Raw genomic sequence first — 20,951 nt, 5'->3', positions numbered from 1 at the left:
AAGGAATCATCTTTGAATAATTTTTTTAGTGTAACTTAAATTCAACAAACAGACCATCAAAATAAAGTGTGACCTCAATTTTAGTTAGAAATACATCATTTTACTGAAACCAAAAAATCTAGTTCACGCATGTCAGTAATTAGATTAATTAAATGCTGTCTATAGAGTACTTTAATGTCTTACATTTACAGACATTGTAGGGATATCTATATTAAAACTAAATTTGTTTATGAAATTGAAATTGTATTTTATTTTTATTTTACGTCGTGTTAGAACTTTTCAGATGCAAAAGCCGCTAAACACCATTTCCGCCAAAATGAGCTAATGACAATGAGCGAATGCTTTTGGCACGTTGTACATGTTCAACAAATGGTTTTGTTGGAAGCATCAGCGCATTCAGAAATATAACGGTTTGTTTGCAAAAGCAAAAGCCTTTGACAGCAAAAGCCGATATATCCTGAGAACCAATTAGAAGGCGCGAATCGAATCATGTTTTCAATGTAGCAGCACGCTGATGAGGAGACTGTTTTATTCCACTTCCAATTTCGATTTTAAAAGACGGAGTTTGATGAACTGCATGAGCCTGTCCGACTGTCAGTGAATGGCAAATGAAAACGCCCCTTACCTCAAAACTCTGTGCATTATAAGAAAAAGAAAACACAATGCACAGTCAAAAGTGTAGCATGCATTCATAATGACAACAACGCTACTTTGAATGAGTCCGATTTACTATACATTAAACGACAACTACGTTTCACGAAAGATGAAGTTAAGATTCCGTTCTTTTATCCTGCATGGATGTTATGAGGATAAACAAGAGACGAAAAAGAGATCAAGACCTTGAGTATGGTGAGGATGATTGAATCACAGCTTCTAAAAGTATCTGAGACATCCCCTTTTTTTGCCCAGTAGACCGACCTAGTGTTTTATTTGCTAATGTAAGCAATTTTTTAACAGATAAATATAATGTATAAAACTATACATTATTTATATTACTTCAATCATGTTACTTTTTTATTAATGGACAATGCATAGATACTGATGTTTCATAATGTTTTTACACTACAATATTTGAATATAACAAACTTAGCTTACATAGCTCTGCTTACATTAAATCCAAATATCAGAAATGATAACAGATTGTTAAGATTTGACAGATTTCATTCATTAATTTTCCTTTTGCTTTGTTCCTGGTTTATCAGGGGTTACCACAGCGGAATGAACCACCCCTTACTGGACAGATTTATGTATTTTTAATTTTAGACGGTTTGTTTATGTGTTTTATGTTTGGTAAAGTCATTTGTAATTACATCTTTAGCGATTTTTTAGTCCACTGTCTTAGTGGATTTAGAGGTTTTTGCAAAAAAAGCACAAGTGGATTTAGCTGGTTTTGACGCAAAAGAAAATCAACCTTGTTAAAAACCAAAGGATTGTCTATCGCTAGCTAATAACTTTAGCATTACATATAAAATGAAACTTCTGAACACAATCAGAGAAGCCTGATAGAAAATGCTCATTTACAAGAAAAGAGGTCTGATGGATTTAGAGGGTTTTACATCTGAACTCTTCATTTGCATTTTTGTCGTTGTCTCTAATAATAAAAGAAACGTTCATGTAGGCAATGTCTGACTCCAATTTAAAGGGTACATAGTTGACCTCTTTTTTATGATTTAATATTAATATTCTGGTTCTTCTGAGTGTGCCAGTTTAGCTTCAGTTTAAAACACAATTCAGATTTGTTTATTATAATAATGTTTATTATAATATTATTATAATGTTCGGGGCGTGTCCACAGTTTGCTGATTTATGGGTGTGTTGCTTCACATGTAAATTAGTTTCGGCTTCCCGCCAACGTAACAAGGGGGCGGGGCCATGAGCTCACCCGCTCTGCGTTTGCAACAGAGTCTGACAGGCAGACAGAGAAGGAGCAGGAGTGAGAGGTTCAGCATTCAGTCGTACATATACGACTCTGACACAGACCAAGCAGAGAGTACAAAATCATTTGTGTCTTTGTACAGTTTTACAGCCAACTGTGTGCTAGTTTCAAGTGCCGAGCTTGTACACAGAAACTAATAACCACGCACACTGAATTAACTTCGACTGAGGCACCGGATGCGCCGCTCGAAGCCGCGACACGGCACACCAGACACTCTCTGTGGCGCGGCAGAAACATGAAGTGTCCCGAATCGTCGCGCCACGCATTTTTGAATTCTAAACATAGGTTTCTGCAGCGATCTGCGGCGCCCAGCCGTCGACTTGAGTGTACCCTGATAGAAACCGATGTTTAGAATTGTAAAACGCATGCTAGTTAAGATCACAGGGAGCTTCTGGGATCGCGAGAAATGCAAACGGCTGAAGTATAAGGTAGACTCAATGAGAAGTACACATGTTTGCAAACCTACCTAAAGATACAACCAATAATTCAGATTAGAGCGATAATGTGGAGAATATTGATCTTGTGTTGAGCCCAATGAGCCTTGCATCTAAAAATAGAGCTAGCGTGTTCCTTTAGTGATATCGCTTCGACTCACGCTGAAAATGGCGGACGTGAATCAACAAACTGAGGATATGATGACGCGCCTGTCAATCAATATTGGTGGGCGGGGGGACCGCTCTCCTACGTAAAGTTGTGGTCGATCTGAAAACCGCTCCAATTGGTCCACCGTTTTTACGTCGTTAAATTGATTAAAAAAACACCGGGTGTGCTTATATCACCCCAATATGACGGTCTATACACCATACATGCACATATGTCTGTCCAAACAGCTTGAAAAGTTGATTTTTTTTTACCATAGGTGCCCTTTAAAGAATGAAGAGTTTAATTTATATTGTTTTTGTGTTAATATTTATAGGGATTAGCAGTCACCTTTAATGTAACAATACCCAGCACTGCATGTGATCAATAAATGTATGTTCAATCAATATCTGTAGGATACTTTACCAGGATGTACAGCGCATCCTCAGAGCTCTTCTCATATTCTTTGATGGTAGAGAAAACAGATAAAACCAGACAGGAGAAAACCAGCAGGAAACTGAAAAGACAAGAGAAACGCTGGGTTAATGCATTGGATTCACATCTGATTAGTGCATATGAGACTTAATAAATGCATGATAATAAACTAAACAGAGGCGCGGATTTGACAAGCTAATCTAGATCTAAAGCTACACCTTTTACGAGATTCAGGATGAATTTGCCAGCTGATGGAGACAAAAGGCGAGTGTTTCTGCACACACTGTCCTTCAGATGCCACATTAGAGCTGGTAATTGCATTGCTGACAGTGTTTTTCTCACTTCAGTCAGCTTGAGCTCTGCTGCAGCTCCTTCAGTCAGAGTTCTGCTGAGTTAGCCGCTAATGGCGCTAAACCATACACATATGAGCGCTAGCGGGATATCAGAACACAAATTAGCCTCACAGATAAACACAAAGCTGGAACATATATTGACAAAAACACTGTAGTACTCACAATAACACATACACTGAGCACACGATATGATGAAGTACGCTAATGTGTATTCATACCAGATACTCCAAACGGCAGGTAGCAAAGCTTTAGCTAATTCAAGCTGAAAGCTAACCTTTAGAGAAATACCACAAGCCAAATGCCAAAAATGGGTTGCTTAATTCAGGCTTCATTTCATTTTTTTTTTGGAACAAGGTATTACTATCTAATATTAGAAATCTCAGATATAGGATACTGTACATCACATAGTCCTATTTATAATTTACCACAATAAATTATACATATTATTGTGCAAAGACCTACTATGTAGATATATAAAGCTGTGGAATAAATTGAGAGACCAATCTACCAATGATTTCTTAACTCTTCTAAAATCAAAACATTGGTATTGTGTTGTCTAAACATAGCCTAATACATCCCTGCTGAAAAATCCAGCTTAAACCAGCCTATGGTTTTAGGTGGTCGACCAGCCTGGTTTTAGAGGGGTTTTGGCCATTTCCAGGCTAGTTTCCAGCCATTTCCAGCCTGGTCTTAGCTGGTCATGCTGGAAAATGACCAGCTAAATCCAGCTAAAACCAGCTTGACCAGCCTGGTTTAAGCTGGACTTGGACTGGTTTTGGCTGGGCTCCAAGCCTGGCTAGGCTGGTCAAGCTTGTTTTAGCTGGTCATTGGAAGTAATGCTACTTTTACTTGAGTATGATTTTCAGTACTCTTTCACATATGTGCACATATTCTTTTCGCACAATGTCCGCATATTGTAATTATTTAGCTAATCTTTAATCAGTAATCCATTCCCTGCTGTATAGACTGTTCATTTTTCATCTCAACATGAGTCTGTCAGCTCTGCAGTACATGATAACAGGATTCTCATCTCCTGCACAAGGTCTTGATGGAGCCAAGGGCATTTAGAGGTTCATGCAGGGGTGAAAAACTCCTCAGACTCAGTGACTGTGATGGATCGCCATGTTGACAGATGATAAACGACACTCTTAATTCTTGATTTGTGTTACCACAGAAAGTTAATTTCCCCCAGTATAAAGCAGGAGAGCGAGTGTGTGGACAGTAATCCTCCCCAGCGGGCTTGTAAAGTGTAATTGGACTGAACGTATGAGCGATGGAATAAAACGCTCCGCTGGTCAAGTGTGCAAAAAGCTACAGCTCAACACGTAACAGAGTTTTCTGCCACTTTACATCTAGTTTTACTCCCGCAAAAACATCTTTATCAGCATATTCTCCTAATGAATGTCAAGGGGAAACATGAGCTCGGGCTGTTCCGGCTTTAATTAGGATTAATGAGCTGCTGATCAGATGAGAAGAACGAGTCGAGCACATGCAGAAACACACTGAAGAGCAGAGGGACAGAACGGACAGTGAGTGGCAATTAAAACTCTTTTCTGTGTCTTTGCTGTCAGGCTAATTGTTTATTCATTCATTCATTCATTCATTCATTTTCCTTTGGCTTAGTCCCCCAAGGGTCGCTACAGTGGAATGAACCGTCAACTATTCCAGCATATGTTTTACACAGCGGATGGCCTTCTGGCTGCAATCCAGAACTGGGAAACACCCACACTCGTACACTACGGCCAATTTAGTTCATCAATTCCCCTATAGCGCATGTGTTTGGACTGTGTGGGAAACCGGAGCACCCTGAGGAAACCCACACCAACACGATGCAAACTCCACACAGAAATGCCAACTGACCCAGCCGGGACTCGAATAAGCGATCTTCTTGCTGTGAGACCACAGTGCTAACCACTGAGCTGACTCCTTAATATACATTATAACCTCATACATCGCTTAATGTTTTAGTAGCTGTGAAATCACTCAAATCGTTTTCAAAACATGCCGGAACTACTTTAGCTGTTCATTTATCTGAGAATATCTGCATCAGCCAATCAGAATCAAGCATTTAAAAGCCCCAGAGTATAATAGGGTATATGCCGAAGCATGCTAATAGGACTTTTAATTTGCCAGTAACCTGGGTTAAGCGCTTCCGGTGAACTGTTTGCAATTGCAAAATGGGCACGTTTAAGGTCTGTTTTCTTTAAAAATCGGTGATCTCCACAGCCTGCGTGATATCTGATATAAAGTGGGTCTCAAATTGTACAAGAAGCACTGCATTAAATTAAATTTTTCCCCATCATGTCTTTATAATATGAGCATTTATTTTACTCCAATATAATCAATGGAGCTTCTGCGCTAGCCTGCCGATTCTGACAGGTGTGTGTGAGTAAACGGCTTTTCGTCTCGTTTTACGCTTGAGCAACTGAATGAATGTCAAAGTCTGTTAAACTGATTGTATTTTAATTACATTACAACATTGATGCTGTAAAAGGAACCATATAAAATGGAAAAAAAACTCACAATAACCTGCCACCGGAAGTTTATCAGCATGGGAACAACATTTCCATAACATTAGGAAACATATAAAATTTATACACATATAAAATTATTTGAACATATACAGTTGAAGTTGTAGGGATTATTTACAGTTTTAACCCAAAGAATGAGCAGTCTGTCAGATGAAGAAGAGCCAGAGTCAGAGATTCAAATAATTGAATAAAGTTTACTGAAGATAGTTTGCAGTTTCATTAGCAGAAGCCAGCTTCAACACTCGCAATGAGTTCCTAGGCCGCTCTACTCACAGTCACAAATCAATAACAATTATACTCTCACATCACGTCATTAACTGCGTCACACATGTAGGTGTTCTAACCTGATTGGTTAAAACACAGATAGACTAGGAACATTTCCATGTGGTGTGTGCGTACAATTCTGAACAATATCTCAAGCATATAAACGTCAGACATCCACTAGACTGTTAAGAGCTGACCCCAGACCAGGGAAACGGATCCACAATCAAATAGAACACACACACACACTTAAAGTACAATCTGTTTCTTAGAGTGTACTCTCAGCCGTCTTTCTCAAAACTGGTTTAAAAACCGGTATAATCTACATTCAGGCAGTTATATCACTAACAGAATTAGCACATGACAATAAAATCTAAATCACTTTAGACAGTAATAACACACAGCAATGCAAATAGCAAAACAGTTGTACAGTTGTTTTCAATCATCAAGCCCTTCAGTTCCACTCAAGGTCTCTATGACCTTGGTGGCTCCTGAAAATAGTTGCAAAGAGACAGGCAAACGCACTAAACATTCTTATATTAAGCAATGTGTTAACTTTATTCACTATTCAAATAATCATATTAATAAATAATAAGAAAATAGATAAATGTTGATCCATGCTGGGTCGGATTGGAAGGCAGAAATCCGAATCCATTCATTTTCTTTTCAGCTTAGTCCCTTTATTAATCTGGGGTCGCCACAGCGGAATGAACCGCCAACTTATCCAGCATATGTTTTACGCAGCAGATGCACTTCCAGCCGCAACCCATCACTGGGAAACCTATACACACTCATTCGCACACATACGTACACTATGGACAATTTAGCCTTCCCAATTCACCTGTACCGTATGTCTTTGGACTGTGGGGGGAAACCGGAGCACCCGGAGGAAACCAACGCAAACGCAGGGAGAACATGCAAACTCCACACAGAAACGCCAACTGACCCAGCCGAGGCTCAAACCAGCGACCTTCTTGCTGTGAGGCGACAGCACTACCTACTGCGCCACTGCGTCGCCCAAATCCGAATCCATTAAAGTCAAAATTCTTCCTACTTCCTCAGGGTAAATGAACATCAGCTGCTTCAGTCCAACATCTACATTAGCAGGAGGATGAAGATGAAACCATTTCAGCAAGACAATGATCCAAAACACAGCCAAGGATACTCTCAGATGCTTTCAGAGACAGAAAATCAAGCTGTAGAATGGCCCAGCCAATCACCTGACCCGAATCCAATAGAAAACACAGAATAAAGCTCAGATTTGATAGACGAGACTCACAGAACCATCAAGAGTTTGACCCTCTGTTGAAGTCTGTGAGAAACTCACACCTGAGCAAGGCATGAGGCTTCATTCTCCATATGAGAGGCATCTTTAAGCTGACACACACCAAGAAAGCCTTTTACATACAGTAAAGTATTAAATACATTTCAGTAGTTCAGCTCTTTCTCCTTCTGTCATTTCATTCTTATGACACAGAACTAATTTCTCAGATTGTTTTGTTTATTTTATTTTTATGTTTGTATTGTTTGGGTTTTGACCAAAATCTGGTTCAATTACACATCAACAGCTCTTTTACAAATATCATTCCTAGGAAAAAACATGACAATGTGTTCGATAGTTATTTTCCCCCTGTACATTTATATAGTGCCAAGCCTTTACACAACTCATAAACGTTTCTGATTTTGACTGTAATGTAATGTGATTCTGCTTTGAAATGGTAATTATAGTGAAAAGCGATATACCTGCACAGTGCATCTGGAAAGGATTGATAGCGCTTCACTTTTTCCACATTTGTTTATGTTGCTTATTCCAAAATGGATTAAATTTATTTATTTACTCAACATTCTACACACAAACCCCCATAATGACAATGTGAAAAAAGTGAAACAATGTGAAACAAACCAAGCATGAAGACAAAGGAATTGTCTGTAGACCTCAGAGACAGGAAGGTTACAGAAACATTTCTGCTGCTCTGAAAGTTCCAATGAGCACAGTGGCCTTTATCATCCGTATGTGGAAGATGTTTGGAACCACCAGGACTCTTCCTAGAGCTGGCCGGCCATCTAAGATGAGTGATCGAGGGAGAGTGAGGTGTTAGTCAGAGAGGTGATCAATAACACGATGGTCACTCTGTCTGAGCTCCAGCGTTCTTCTGTGGGCGGGGAGAACCTTACAGAAGGACAACCATCTGTGCAGCAATCCACCAATCAGGCCTGTATGGTAGAGTGGCCAGACGGAAGACACTCCCCACCTGGAATTTGCCAAAAGGCATCTGAAGGACTCTCAGACCATAAGAAACTAAACTCTCTGCTCTGATGAGACTCAAATTGAACTCTTTGGAGTGAATGCCAGGTGTTACGTTTGGAGAAAAGCAGGCAGCGCTCATCACCAGGCTAATACCATCCCTACAGTGAAGCATGGTGGTGGCAGCATCATGTGGGGATGTTTTTCAGCAGCAGGAACTGGAAGACTAGTCAGGATAGAGGGAAAGATGAATGCAGCAATGTACAGAGACATCCTGAATGAAGACCTGCTTCAGAGTGCTCTTGACCTCAGACTGGGGCGACGGTTCATCTTCCAGCAGAACAATGACCCAAAGCACACCGCCAAAATATCAATGGAATGGCTTCACAACAACTCGGTGAATGTCCTTGAGTGGCCCAGCCAGAGCCCAGACCTAAATCCTATTGAACATCTCTGGAGAGATCTGAAAATGGCTGTACACCGTCGCTTCCCATCCAACCTGATAGAGCTTGAGAGGTACTGGAAAGAGGAATGGGCAGAAGTTCCCAAAGACAGGTGTGCCAAGCTTGTGGCATCATATTCAAAAAGACTTGAGGCTGTAATCGCTGCCAAAGGTGCATCAACAGAGTATTGAGCAAAGGCTGTGAATACTGATGTACATGTGACTTTTCAGCTTTTTTATTATTAATAAATTTGCAACAATTAAAAAAAAAACTCATACTGTAATTATGGGTGATTGTGTGTAGAATGTTGAGGAAATAAATAAATGTAATCCATTTTGGAATAAGGCTGTAACATAAACAAATGTGGAAAAAGCGAAGTGCTATCAACACTTTCCAGATGCACTGTGTATATACTAAAATATCAATAAAAGTCATTGAAAAGTTGAATTTTGGTGGACAGAAAGAGATCAATATCCCATAATGCAATTCACAACTGCAAATAAACCTTTGTGAATCACAAAATATAGAAACTGTTCATTAACAAATATCTTTTACAGTGTGGGAGCCCTGCATATTGTGCCTTTTAAATTGTTATATTGATCAATTACTTCCAAAACATTGGTTTCTACATCTTCAATACTGATAAAATACACAAGAAGTGTCTCAAAAACAAGAAAACCTCCTCCAGTCTGTCTCTGCATCTCTAATGTTTGTCTTGAGTGTTGCTTTTGGCCGGTGTTTCTGAATGCAGTCGTGTCTGTCCACTGGATTGGACAACGAGACTACGGCTCTAATTATAGATTATCGACCCAGAACACAAAACCCACGTCGATTCAGAGAAAGCCATGTCTCTCTTTCAGTCTCAGCGCCAGTGATGGGAATATCTCCCGATCTCCAGAGGATGAAACAGCCCTCGTTAAACTCACAGAGCTGTGGACGTTCAGCCAGAGGAGCATTTCATTCATTTCAGTGAGCGGGATATGCTGGTTAAAACTGATCTAGCTGGTAAACAAGCACAGATATACTCACTGTGCACACTTAAAAAAAAAATGATGCACTGGATTTACTACATTTATCAAGGTAAGGGGTTGCAAACAATTTATATGAGCAGAATTTACAACAAACAAATGAAATGTAGTAATGTTTAACTTAATTTGTTTGTTTAAATTCAGCCCATATTAATTGTTTGCAACCATTAACCTTAAAAAACACACACACAAACGCACAACTTTCCTTGCACGAACATATACACAAACCCACACACACAAAGAGACCCCCGTCACGATTGTGAAGCGATTTGGATGCAAGGCCACACACAATAAATGCGCTATATAAATGCATAACACACACACAAACATAACATATACACACACACACACACACACCTACAAACATAAATGCGCACACACACATAATTTACAAATGCACATACATCTCAACACTCAAAAACACCCGAAAATCAAGTGCACATACATACGCACACACATAACACAAGCTCTCTTACACATATACACAATAAACTAACATACACACAAGTGCAATGACACACATTTGCACACACATACTACGTATGATAACACACAAATGCACATACAATACAAATGCACACACACACAATACACAAGCACATGCACAAACATAAGCCTACAGAATATATTGTTTCAGCGTCTATACTGAAATGTACACACACACTCGCTCTCATTAGCTCTTTCATTAAAGCTCCAGTGTTAATGTTTCTTTTCTAATTGAGTGTGTGAGTGTGGAGTCTGATGCTCCTGGAGCTCCTGCTCACCTGATTACACTAATTACAGCAGCTTCCAGACTAATGACGGATACACACACACACACCTCTGAGAAAAACACCATACTCATATACACACACTGCATGGGTGACAATAGTTACTGTTATTGAATTAATTTTTAGCTAATTACTTTTCATTTGTAGGTCATGTCATTAGAGTTACTTATAATATATTTGCCTTAAATACTGCTGGAAAATTCAACACCTATATTAATCAATTCAGAGAAGCGGCTAATATATAACTTGCAGAATAATTATATTTTAACTAAAAGTAATGTATGATTTATCGAGGCGATTGCATATTCTAACGGAAACAAATAATTGAGAAATTAGTTTATGACAATATAAGGCATAAATCCAGAGAAGCAGAGTAATTCATTCATTCATTTTCCATTGGCTTAGTCTCTATTTCAGAAATTGCCACAGCGGAATGAACCGCCAATTATTCCAGCATATGTTTTACGCAGTGGATGTTCCTTCCAGCTGCAACCCAGTACCGGGAAACACCCATACCCACTCATATGCACACACACATACACTACAGCCGATTTAGGCAAGGCAAGTTTATTTCTGTAGCACATTTCATACACAGTGGCAATTCAAAGTGCTTTACATAAACAGGAATAAAAGAGACACGTATAAGAACATAAAAACAAATAATAAGAATTATTCAAAGCAGATTAAAATGTGTTAAACAGGTTATAAAAGAATGAGGGAAGACACAATAGTGCGATCTGTGGGACGAAGCACAGTGCTCATTCAGTAAAGGCACATGAATGTGCCTAATGTTGGAGCACATCTGATCATTTCTCCAGCAGTAGGGGGCGCTGTTGGTATCTAAAGGCAGATTCACCGTGCTTTGACCAACACACGCTCATTGTGAAAACGTAGCCCTGCGGACGTTTCTGGAGACAGCGAATTACGTAAGGCAAGGCAAGTTTATTTATATAGCACATTTCATACACAGTGGCAATTCAAAGTGCTTTACATAAACAGGAATAAAAGAAACAATTATAAGAGAAATAAAAACAAACAGAATAAAAATAAAATAAAATAAAAGCTGATAAAATGTGTTATAAAAGAGTTAAAAAGAAGAGAAAAACATAGTAGTTCGATCTGTCGGACGTAGCACAGTGCTCATTCAGTAAAGGCACAGCTAAACAGATGTGTTTTCAGTCTTGATTTGAATGTGCCTAATGTTGGAGCACATCTGATCATTTCTGGAAGCTGATTCCAGCAGCGAGGGGCGTAGTAGCTGAAAGCCGATTCACCCTGCTTTGACTGAACTCTTGGGATTTCTAATCTATTTGATCCTAAAGATCTGAGTGATCTGTTAGGTTTGTATTCAGTGAGCATATCTATAATGTATTGAGGTCCTAGGCCATTTAGTGATTTATAGACCAGTAATAATACTTTAAAATCTATTCTAAATGTGACTGGGAGCCAGTGTAAAGACCTGAGGACAGGTGTGATGTGCTCTGATTTCCTGGTTCTGGTCAGAATTCTGGCCGCAGCGTTCTGGATGAGCTGCAACTGTCTGACTGTCTTTTTGGAAAGGCCAGTGAGGAGGCCATTACAGTAATCCACCCTGCTGCTGATAAAAGCATGAACAAGTTTCTCTAAGTCTTCACTGGAAACAAAGCATCTAATTCTTGCAATGTTTTTGAGATGATAGTATGCTGATTTACTAACTGCTTTGACATGACTATTGAAACTCAGATCTGACTCCAGAGTCACACCAAGATTCTTGACCTTATTTTTTGTTGTTTGACCCTTAGAGCCAAGGTACGCATTCACCTTGAGAACCTCATCTCTGTTCCCAAACGCAATGACTTCAGTTTTCTCTTTGTTTAACTGAAGAAAGTTTTGGCACATCCAATTGTTAATTTCATCAATGCATTGGCAGAGGGTGTCAATGGGGCTGTAGTCATTAGGCAGTAAGGCTAGGTAGATCTGAGTGTCATCAGCATAGCTGTGGTAGGAGATTTGGTTCTTTCTCATTATTTGGCTCAGAGGGAGCATATAAAGGTTGAACAGGAGTGGTGCCAGAATCGAGCCTTGTGGGACTCCACATGTCATGGGTGTCCACCCTGACCTATGGTCACCTATACTGACATAGTATCCTCTCCCTTCAAGGTAAGATCTGAACCATTTGAGGACCGTCCCAGACAGCCCAACCCAGTTTTCCAGCCTATCCAGAAGTATGCTGTGATCGACAGTGTCAAATGCAGCACTGAGATCAAGCAGTACCAGCACTGTTAGTTTGCCTGAATCTGTATTTAGGCGGATGTCATTGATTATCTTTATAAGGGCGCTCTCTGTACTGTGATGTGGTCTGAAACCAGATTGAAAATTGTCCAAACACCCCTTGAAGTTTAAGAACTTGTTAACCTGGTTAAAAACAATTTTTTCAATGATTTTGCCAATGAAAGGGAGATTTGAGATGGGCCTGTAATTGCTCAATATGGTGTTATCTAGGTTGCTCTTCTTCAAGAGGGGTTTAACAACTGCAGTTTTAAGTGAGTTAGGAAAAATCCCCGAGAGAAGTGAAGCATTTACCACTTTTAGAAGATCCATTTCTAAGCAGGTAAACACCGTTTTAAAGAATGATGTGGGGAGCGTGTCGAGACTGCAGGTTGATGTTTTCATAATTTGCACGATCTCTTCTAAAATTTTGCCATTAATTGCCATGAAATCGGACATAATGTCTGATTTCTTAAGTTGTGGTTGAGCTAGTCTGACGTCGACACAATTTGGCTGATTGGATGAGCTGATTGCCTTTCTGATATTATTGATCTTGTCAGTAAAGAAATGAGCAAACTCATTACATTTGCTTTCAGAGAGTAGCTCACTGGGAATCCGACTGGGGGGGGTTGTGAGTTTCTCTATCGTTGCAAAGAGTTTACGAGCATTGTTTACGTTGCTGTTTATAAGGCTTGAAAAGAAAGTCTGCCTAGCAGTTTTTAGTTCCATATTAAAAGCACGAAGACTGTCTTTATAGATATTATAATGGACTACTAGTTTCGTCTTTCTCCACATACGCTCAGCTTTTCTGCACTGTCTTTTCATTATTTTAATTCTTGGGGACCTAGTCCAGGAACCCCTTTGGCTGCTAGTTATCTTCTTGGCTTTAACAGGAGCAATGTCATCTATGACATTCTTAACTTTAGAGTTAAACAAATCAAGAAGAGAATCAACAGAGTCTGCAGATATACTTGGTGCTAGCGATAAGGCCTTCATAAACTGCTCATTAGTGTTCTCATTTATGCATCTCTTTCTGACAGAGACAGATCTGTCTTTAATAGCTGGAGTGATCAATATATCAAAGAAAATACAGAAATGATCAGATAGTGCAACATCCTTAACAACAGTTGATGAAATGTGTAAACCCTTAGTTATAAGTAGATCAAGAGTGTGTCCACGATTGTGTGTGGGTCCTTGAACATGCTGAGTCAGATCAAAAGTGTTCAAAACAGTCATCAGTTCTTTTACAGCATTGATTTCTGGATTATCAATGTGAATATTAAAATCCCCAGCAATGGTAAAATAGTCAAATTCAGAGGTTACTATTGATAACAGCTCTGTAAAATCATCAATAAAAGCTGGAGAATATTTTGGAGGTCTGTAGATAATGATCAGTAAGATACGTGGAGCACCTTTTAGTGCTATACTCAGATATTCAAAAGACAAAAAGTCACCAAATGACACTTGTTTACACTCATAGACATCTTTAAACAGGGCAGCAATGCCTCCACCTCTCCTATTGGCTCTGCAAACACTCAAAAAGTCAAAGTTTAAAGGAGCTGTTTCATTCAGAACTGCTGCGCTACAGCTGTCATCTAGCCAAGTTTCATTTAAAAGCATAAAATCAAGGCAATTTGAGCTGATAAAATCATTGACTAAAAGTGACTTATTGTTGAGTGATCGGATGTTTAAAAGTGCTAACTTAACAGTTTTAGCTGTTTCTGCTACAGTAGTCTCAGATTTATATTTAATAGACACAAGATTTGAGTGATTTGCTATACGGCCTGAACAAGTCTTCGGTTTTCTGTCACGTAATACAACACATATATGTGTAGAGAAAGCTACAGGCACACTGGGTTCCTGCTTGTTCTGTAAACATCTGATAAAGACACTGTTATCTAAGCAGGCACCCGAGACACATCATGGAGAGCAGTTTTGTTCACCAGCTGAGGATGGTGCGTTGTTGTTTGGGCCCTGGCGGTGGGGCAAATGTCGGAGGGCTCTTCCACGTGGGCTCAGAGGTGGTTGTGGAGCAGGCCGCTTTTTGGTTGGTAACTGGGGGCTTGCGGCGATGGAGTGTGAAAGTTTAGTTCCAGCATGCACCAGTTCCTCCATCTTTTTTGAGAAACCCAAGAGAGGCGAGCAAGGTGATAATGGGAACGTGTCTGGCGACAGAGGCTGTGGCTCTGGAGATTCTGGGTGCTGAAATATGTTTTCCTGGGTGTTTTCCTGAGGATCATTTTTTAGTGACGAGACATGATGCTGTTCTGATGCGTCACAGTCTGTCTGTGTTGAGCAGAGGGCCAGCGATAGTGTCTCTATCAACAGTGGGTGTTTTGGCTGCGTGGCGTTATCACTGTCCTTGGGTGATGCGTCAGCCCCAAGTCCACTCGGGAGCTGATTTGAGGTCCTGTGGTCATCTGGACATTTGCTGGGTGTGTATGTGCCATTTGGATTGAGGTCAGTGGCACATACAGCTGATGGATGATGGAGGGAGAAGAAGATATTGTCCTTTAGTACCTTTGCACCAAGTTTGTTTGGGTGAAGGCCGTCTGATGTCAACAGTTGTCTTTGGTTCCAGAAGAGATTGAAGTTGTCAATAAAATTCAGTCCTTTCCTGTTACATGCTTTCTGCAGCCATACATTTAGACCAAGCAGCCGTGAAAACATGTTTGTCCCTCTTGCAGGGAGCGGTCCACTGATGAACGGCTGAATTTTCACTCTTTCAACTGTTTCCAAGAGCTCACAGAAATCTCTCTTGAGCAGTTCTGACTGTTCCTTCCGAATATCATTCTTCCCCACATGGATGATAATCCGTTTTGCAGTCTTGTGCTTCTTCAGAATTTCCTTAAGTTCTTTGTTTACATCAGAAACTGTTGCATGAGGGAAGCAGTATGTCATTGTAGATTTGCTCCTAAAATTCCTGATTATTGAATCTCCTACAACTAGTGTTCTTATCTCAGGTGCGATCGGAGCAGAATGCCGCTGTCTAGTCGGCCTTGAGCCTCTGTTCCATGCAGAGTTAGCTGCTGAGTCATGCGATCTCTGTCTGACTGCATTGGGGATTCTTCACCCATATTACTCAATACTTCATATCTGTTCTGAAGCTGTTTACTTGAAGCTTACTTGTTTATTTCAGTTTCTCCCTTCTGCTTTTGTCTGTCCCGCGTTCTGGAATCGTTCTTCGCCGGACTCAAACTGAGTCATCACAGTCAACTCCTCTCCAAGGTTATAATAGTTTGGGATTTTTCATTAGTTTTAGTTTTTATTTCGTTTAGACTTTTTGTTTTCAAATTCAGTTAGTTTTAACTGGTTTTAGAGGCAGATTTATTGGTTTTTATTAATTTCGATATTTTGAAATTGTTTAGTTTTAGTTTAGTTTTTATTAGTTTCAGTATTAGTTTTAGGGTTTTTTTCTAAATGAGGATATTTGTTAGGTGCAAGATTCAAAATCATAGGAATAACTATTGTATACTAAAAACTCAACCATACATTTTTTTTTAAACCTGTATTCAGAGGACACATGAACACTATCATCTACCAACATCTACCCATCCTCAAATTATTAGGACTCAACATACCAAAATTATCATAATTTCAGTCAGTTCAAACATCACCATGATCTGAAATATGTCTTACAGTAAAGTTTTGCAACCCAACTGAAGCATGATTCACCTATTTAAACTCCATAACATGTTTCTGTTGTGAAATAAACTTACGCCTTTTCACCAGATCCTCTCATTCAAGCCCTCAGTTTACCAGCGGTGCTGTTGTTTAAGTTTAGTTCAGTCGCAGCAAGCTGTCCTGTACTGTTTGTGTTCAATAGGAATCAGCATGCGCAGTATTATCGGTTGACCGATTCTCAAATTTGATCTCAGTGTTACGTTACTGTTCTAATAACTGAATGAGAGTATATATTGGATTACTTAGAGTTAGAGGGGGTATCAGGCATGTTAAAAAGTACATAGTTTGTGGATAAGTGCTTACTGAAGACGCGAATCATTTAAAAGGATTCAGTTCGATTTGGTGAACTAGTTTAACCTGTTCAATTAGAAGATCCAGTTAAAACGATTCATTCGTGATCGCGATACAGAAATAAAACCCATTATTGGGCACAAACGTGTTAAATTATTAATTTTAAGTCTCTGTATTTAATGCTGTCACCGTGCTGCTGGGATGTCCACTCGTTGTTTTTGTCGCAAGAGCAACAGTGAGGATGACTGGGGGAGAACCGGCTCGTTCTGGCCAATGGCAGCAGGATTACAGACTCTGAGGTGCCGAACGGGTCAGACACCTGCAGCGCGGAGTAAATAGATTTACTTCTAAAAGGCTTACAGTAAGATTATGTATTAAATACATTTACAAATACGACAACGAAGGAGGTATTTGCTATAACTTTAGTTAGTTTCAGTTAGTTTTGTTTGTGCACAATACAGTTTCAGTTCTAGTTTTATGAAAAACTCTCGTTTTTATTTTTATTTCAGTTAACGACAATTATTTTACATGTTAGTTTTCGTTTTTTTTGCTCGTTTTCATTAACTATAATAACCCTGCATCTTCTCGGCGTCTTAAGTCCACCGACGTACACGGCTATTGGACAAACTGGTAACAGCGGAAAAGCCGTCCACATGGAGGTAAGTGGTCAGCTAGTAGCGCAAAAAGAAACAGAAGCTATCGGCAGTGCCACAGTACCCCGTATCGTTTGTTTTAAAGACAAAATGCAGCCATACATAACTCTGGCTACATTATTAGCGCTCTCCAGAAACGTATATGGGGTACATATCCACAATGAGCATCTGCTGTCCAACTCCCCTACAGCGCATGTGTTTGGACTCTGGGGGAAACCAGAGCACCTGGAGAAAACCCACGCCAACACGAGGAGAACATGCAAACTCCACACTGAAATGCCAACTGACCAAGCCGAGACTCGAACCAGCAACCTTCGTGATGTGAGGCGATCGTGCTAACCACTGAGCCGCCGTGCCGATTTTTAATAGTTATATAACTAATTTAAATACAATTGTCATGACGTAATTAGTTGTAATTAATAACCTTTTTGAAGTAACTTACTCAACACTGCATGCACACACAACACACACACACCTCCTGAAGAGAAAGCCTCCTCAGATATAAACCACGAGTGAAACACAAACCCGTCAGAAATGAAGAGTTCAGAAACAAGAGGAACAAGATAAGAGTAATGGCGTGATTTAAAGACTCTAGATAAGCTCTGAATGAACATGCTTCCCTTTCAGCGCTTCGCTAATACTGTACCAGCGATTACACCACTTTAAACAAACAACCAAGAACCTGCGGCGATATTAATTACAATAAATATTAGCAGTTTTAGAACGACACGGTGGCTCAGTGGTTAGCACTGTGGCCTCAAAGCAAGAAGGTCACTGGTTCGAGTCCCTGCTAGTGGGAATGGTTGGTGTTTCTGTGTGGAGTTAGCAAGTTCTCCCTGTGTTGGTGTGGGTTTCCTCCGGGTGCTCCGGTTTCCCCCACAGTCCAAACACATGCGCTATAGGGGAATTGAACTAAATTGGCCGCAGAGTATGAGTGTGTGTGTGTGAATGATTGTGTATGGGTGTTTCCCAGTACTGGGTTGCATCTGGAAGGGTATCTGCTGTGTAAAACATATGCGGGAATAGTTTGTTGTTGCTTTTGTTTTCTCTCTCTCCCTCTCTCCTCAATTTTGTCTCACCTGTTGGTAATTAAGTGGCTGGGGCATTCGGCAGTAGAGAACGAAGAGAGACTGTGCCAAACACTGGTTGGTGAAGGCTGCTCTCACTTGGTTCTCCTGCCCCAGACTAGCTTTTGTGCTAAATAATATTGGGATACTTGTAACATTAAAAATCGTATTGTTAGTGAACAATATAGTGAAAATTTGACTTTAAATTTCCTTTGTTATTTCTACTTTATATCTTTGGTTTTGTTTCAACTTTTTGGAGAAGTACGGAGGTGGAGGTTCAATTCAATTCAATTCACCTTAATTTGTATAGCGCTTTTACAATGTAGATTGTGTCAAAGCAGCTTCACATAAAAGGTCATAGTAAATAGGAACAGTGTAATTCAGTTTGTAGTGTTTAAGTTCAGTTCAGTTGAGCTCAGTTCAGTGTGGTTTAATAATCACTACTGAGAGTCCAAATACTGAAGAGCAAATCCATCAATGCGCAGCTCTACAGATCCCGAACCATGCAAGCTAGAGGCGAGGAAAAAACTTCACCAATTGGCGAAAGTGAAGAATTAAAAAAAAACTTGAGAAAAACCAGGCTCAGTTGGGTATGACCATTTCTCCACTGGCCAAACATGTTGTGCAGAGCTGCAGTCTAGGCGCCGGAGGCTGGAGAACGCTGGACCTCAGCGAAGACTCGTCTGGATGTCACTTTTTGCTTGATACATTTATTTTTCTCCTGTTTCTGGTAGAGAGGGAGCAGGGTAGGATCTTTGTTTTTCTTTTTAATTTAATTTTATTTTGAGAGTTTAGAAAGTTGCTTCCTAAATCACCCTGCTGAAAAATCCAGCTTAAACCAGGCTGATTGTCTGGTTTTAGTTTTGGCCATTTCCAGGCTGGTTTCCAGCTATATCCAGTCTGGTCTTAGCTAGTTAGACTGGAAAATGACCAGCTAAATCCAGCTTGACCAGCCTGGTTTAAGCTGGACAAAGCTGGTTTTGGCTGGGCTCCCAGCCTGGCTAGGCTGGTCAAGCTGGTTTTAGCTGGTCATTTTCCAGTCTAACTAGCTAAGGCCAGACTGGATATAGCTGGAAACCAGCCTGGAAATGGCCAAAACCCCTCTAAAACCAGGCTGGTCAACCAGCTAAAACCAGCCAACCAGCCAGTAGGGCAGTTAGATCTTTTGTTTGTCGTTTTGGCATTTTCCCCTCCTGAGTATTTTTGAAACCTACTGTACCATTACCCTTGGTCATTTATTATTTGTTAATCATTTAATAAATGTACTTCTTATTTTTGGACATTGTATTTGATGTGAGTTATTGTTGGAGTGCTGGGACAGGAGAAGGGTGATGATTGTTGGTTGACTTGCCCTTTAGTTCTTTTATTAATTACTTTTATTATTTTCTATTATCAAAATTGGTCTCTTCTTAGTTATTTATATTTTTCTCCTTTATGTTATTTTGTTGCGTGTTTCCCTCACCCTAGATAGGGAGGAACATAACACCCAGTACTGGGTTGCAGCTGGAAGGGCATCCGCAGTGTAAAGCATATGCTGGAATAGCTGGCGGTTCATTCCGCTGTGGCGACCCCTGATGAATAAAGGGACTAAGCCGAAAGAGAATGAATCAGCAAAACTCGTTTTCCTTCCACACATGTAATAATAATAATCATCATCATACTATAGTGCTGTTGAATGCTTGATTCTGATTGGCTGATGAGCATTCTAAGGTGATTTTCAGATACATGCACAGCTAAAGTAGTTCCGGCAGGTTTTGAGCACATTACAGCTCCATATCACTACGCTGAATGAGTTTAGTTATTTCACAGCTACAACATGTTCCACCTACTCATGACCCTCTCAAACACACACACACACACACACACACACACACACACACACACACACACGCACACACACACGCACACACACACACACAGGACATGTGTGTGTGTGACAGCTCTCATTACAACAGGCTGAAGTGTGAAGGTGTTCAGAGAAACACATGACATGAGCTCATATGAGAGCTGCTCTTAAAGAGACAGTACATATCCTAATTAATGCCTCTGTTAAAGGGAAAGCTCCTCTAGAAATGGCTAATTCTGTTCTGCTGGATATGAAAGAAGATATGCTGAAGAATGGTGGAGAAACACACAACACGCTAACATCAAGCAACTTGTTTTTCGTTTTCTTTTCAGATCGAAATGTGTGTGTGTGTGTGTGTGTGTGTGTAAAAAGACTATAAATCAGGAGCTGGAGGCTGGAGGTCCTCAGGGTTTTCTGGTTGAGTGCTCTGTCAAAACTCTTTGTCTACTTTAAAGACACGCAGAGACAGAAACACACCAGAGAAGAGAGAAAACGGAGACAGAGGACGAACACACACACACGACCATCGAGACAGAGGATGAACAACACACACAAATGCACACGACTATAGAGAAGAAGACA

The 20,951-nt window shown here is 40.1% G+C and overlaps 1 protein-coding gene across 5 annotated transcripts in view; it reads right to left on the bottom strand.

Annotated features, from left to right (window-relative positions):
* LOC130231187 (potassium voltage-gated channel subfamily KQT member 2) overlaps window positions 1-20,951 on the bottom strand; it is a 104,633-nt gene that overhangs the window by 57,587 nt on the left and 26,095 nt on the right. For all 5 annotated transcript variants that reach the window (XM_056460655.1, XM_056460657.1, XM_056460659.1 and 2 more), the window contains exon 2: window positions 2,942-3,032. In XM_056460655.1, coding sequence (XP_056316630.1) covers window positions 2,942-3,032 — 91 coding nt within the window. The remainder of the gene's footprint in view (window positions 1-2,941; window positions 3,033-20,951) is intronic.

Source organism: Danio aesculapii, chromosome 6 (assembly GCF_903798145.1).
Source record: "Danio aesculapii chromosome 6, fDanAes4.1, whole genome shotgun sequence".
Taxonomy (NCBI): Eukaryota; Metazoa; Chordata; class Actinopteri; order Cypriniformes; family Danionidae; genus Danio; species Danio aesculapii.
The sequence above is the reverse complement of the archived record's forward strand: the minus strand, read 5'-3'. Positions and strand labels throughout refer to the sequence as shown.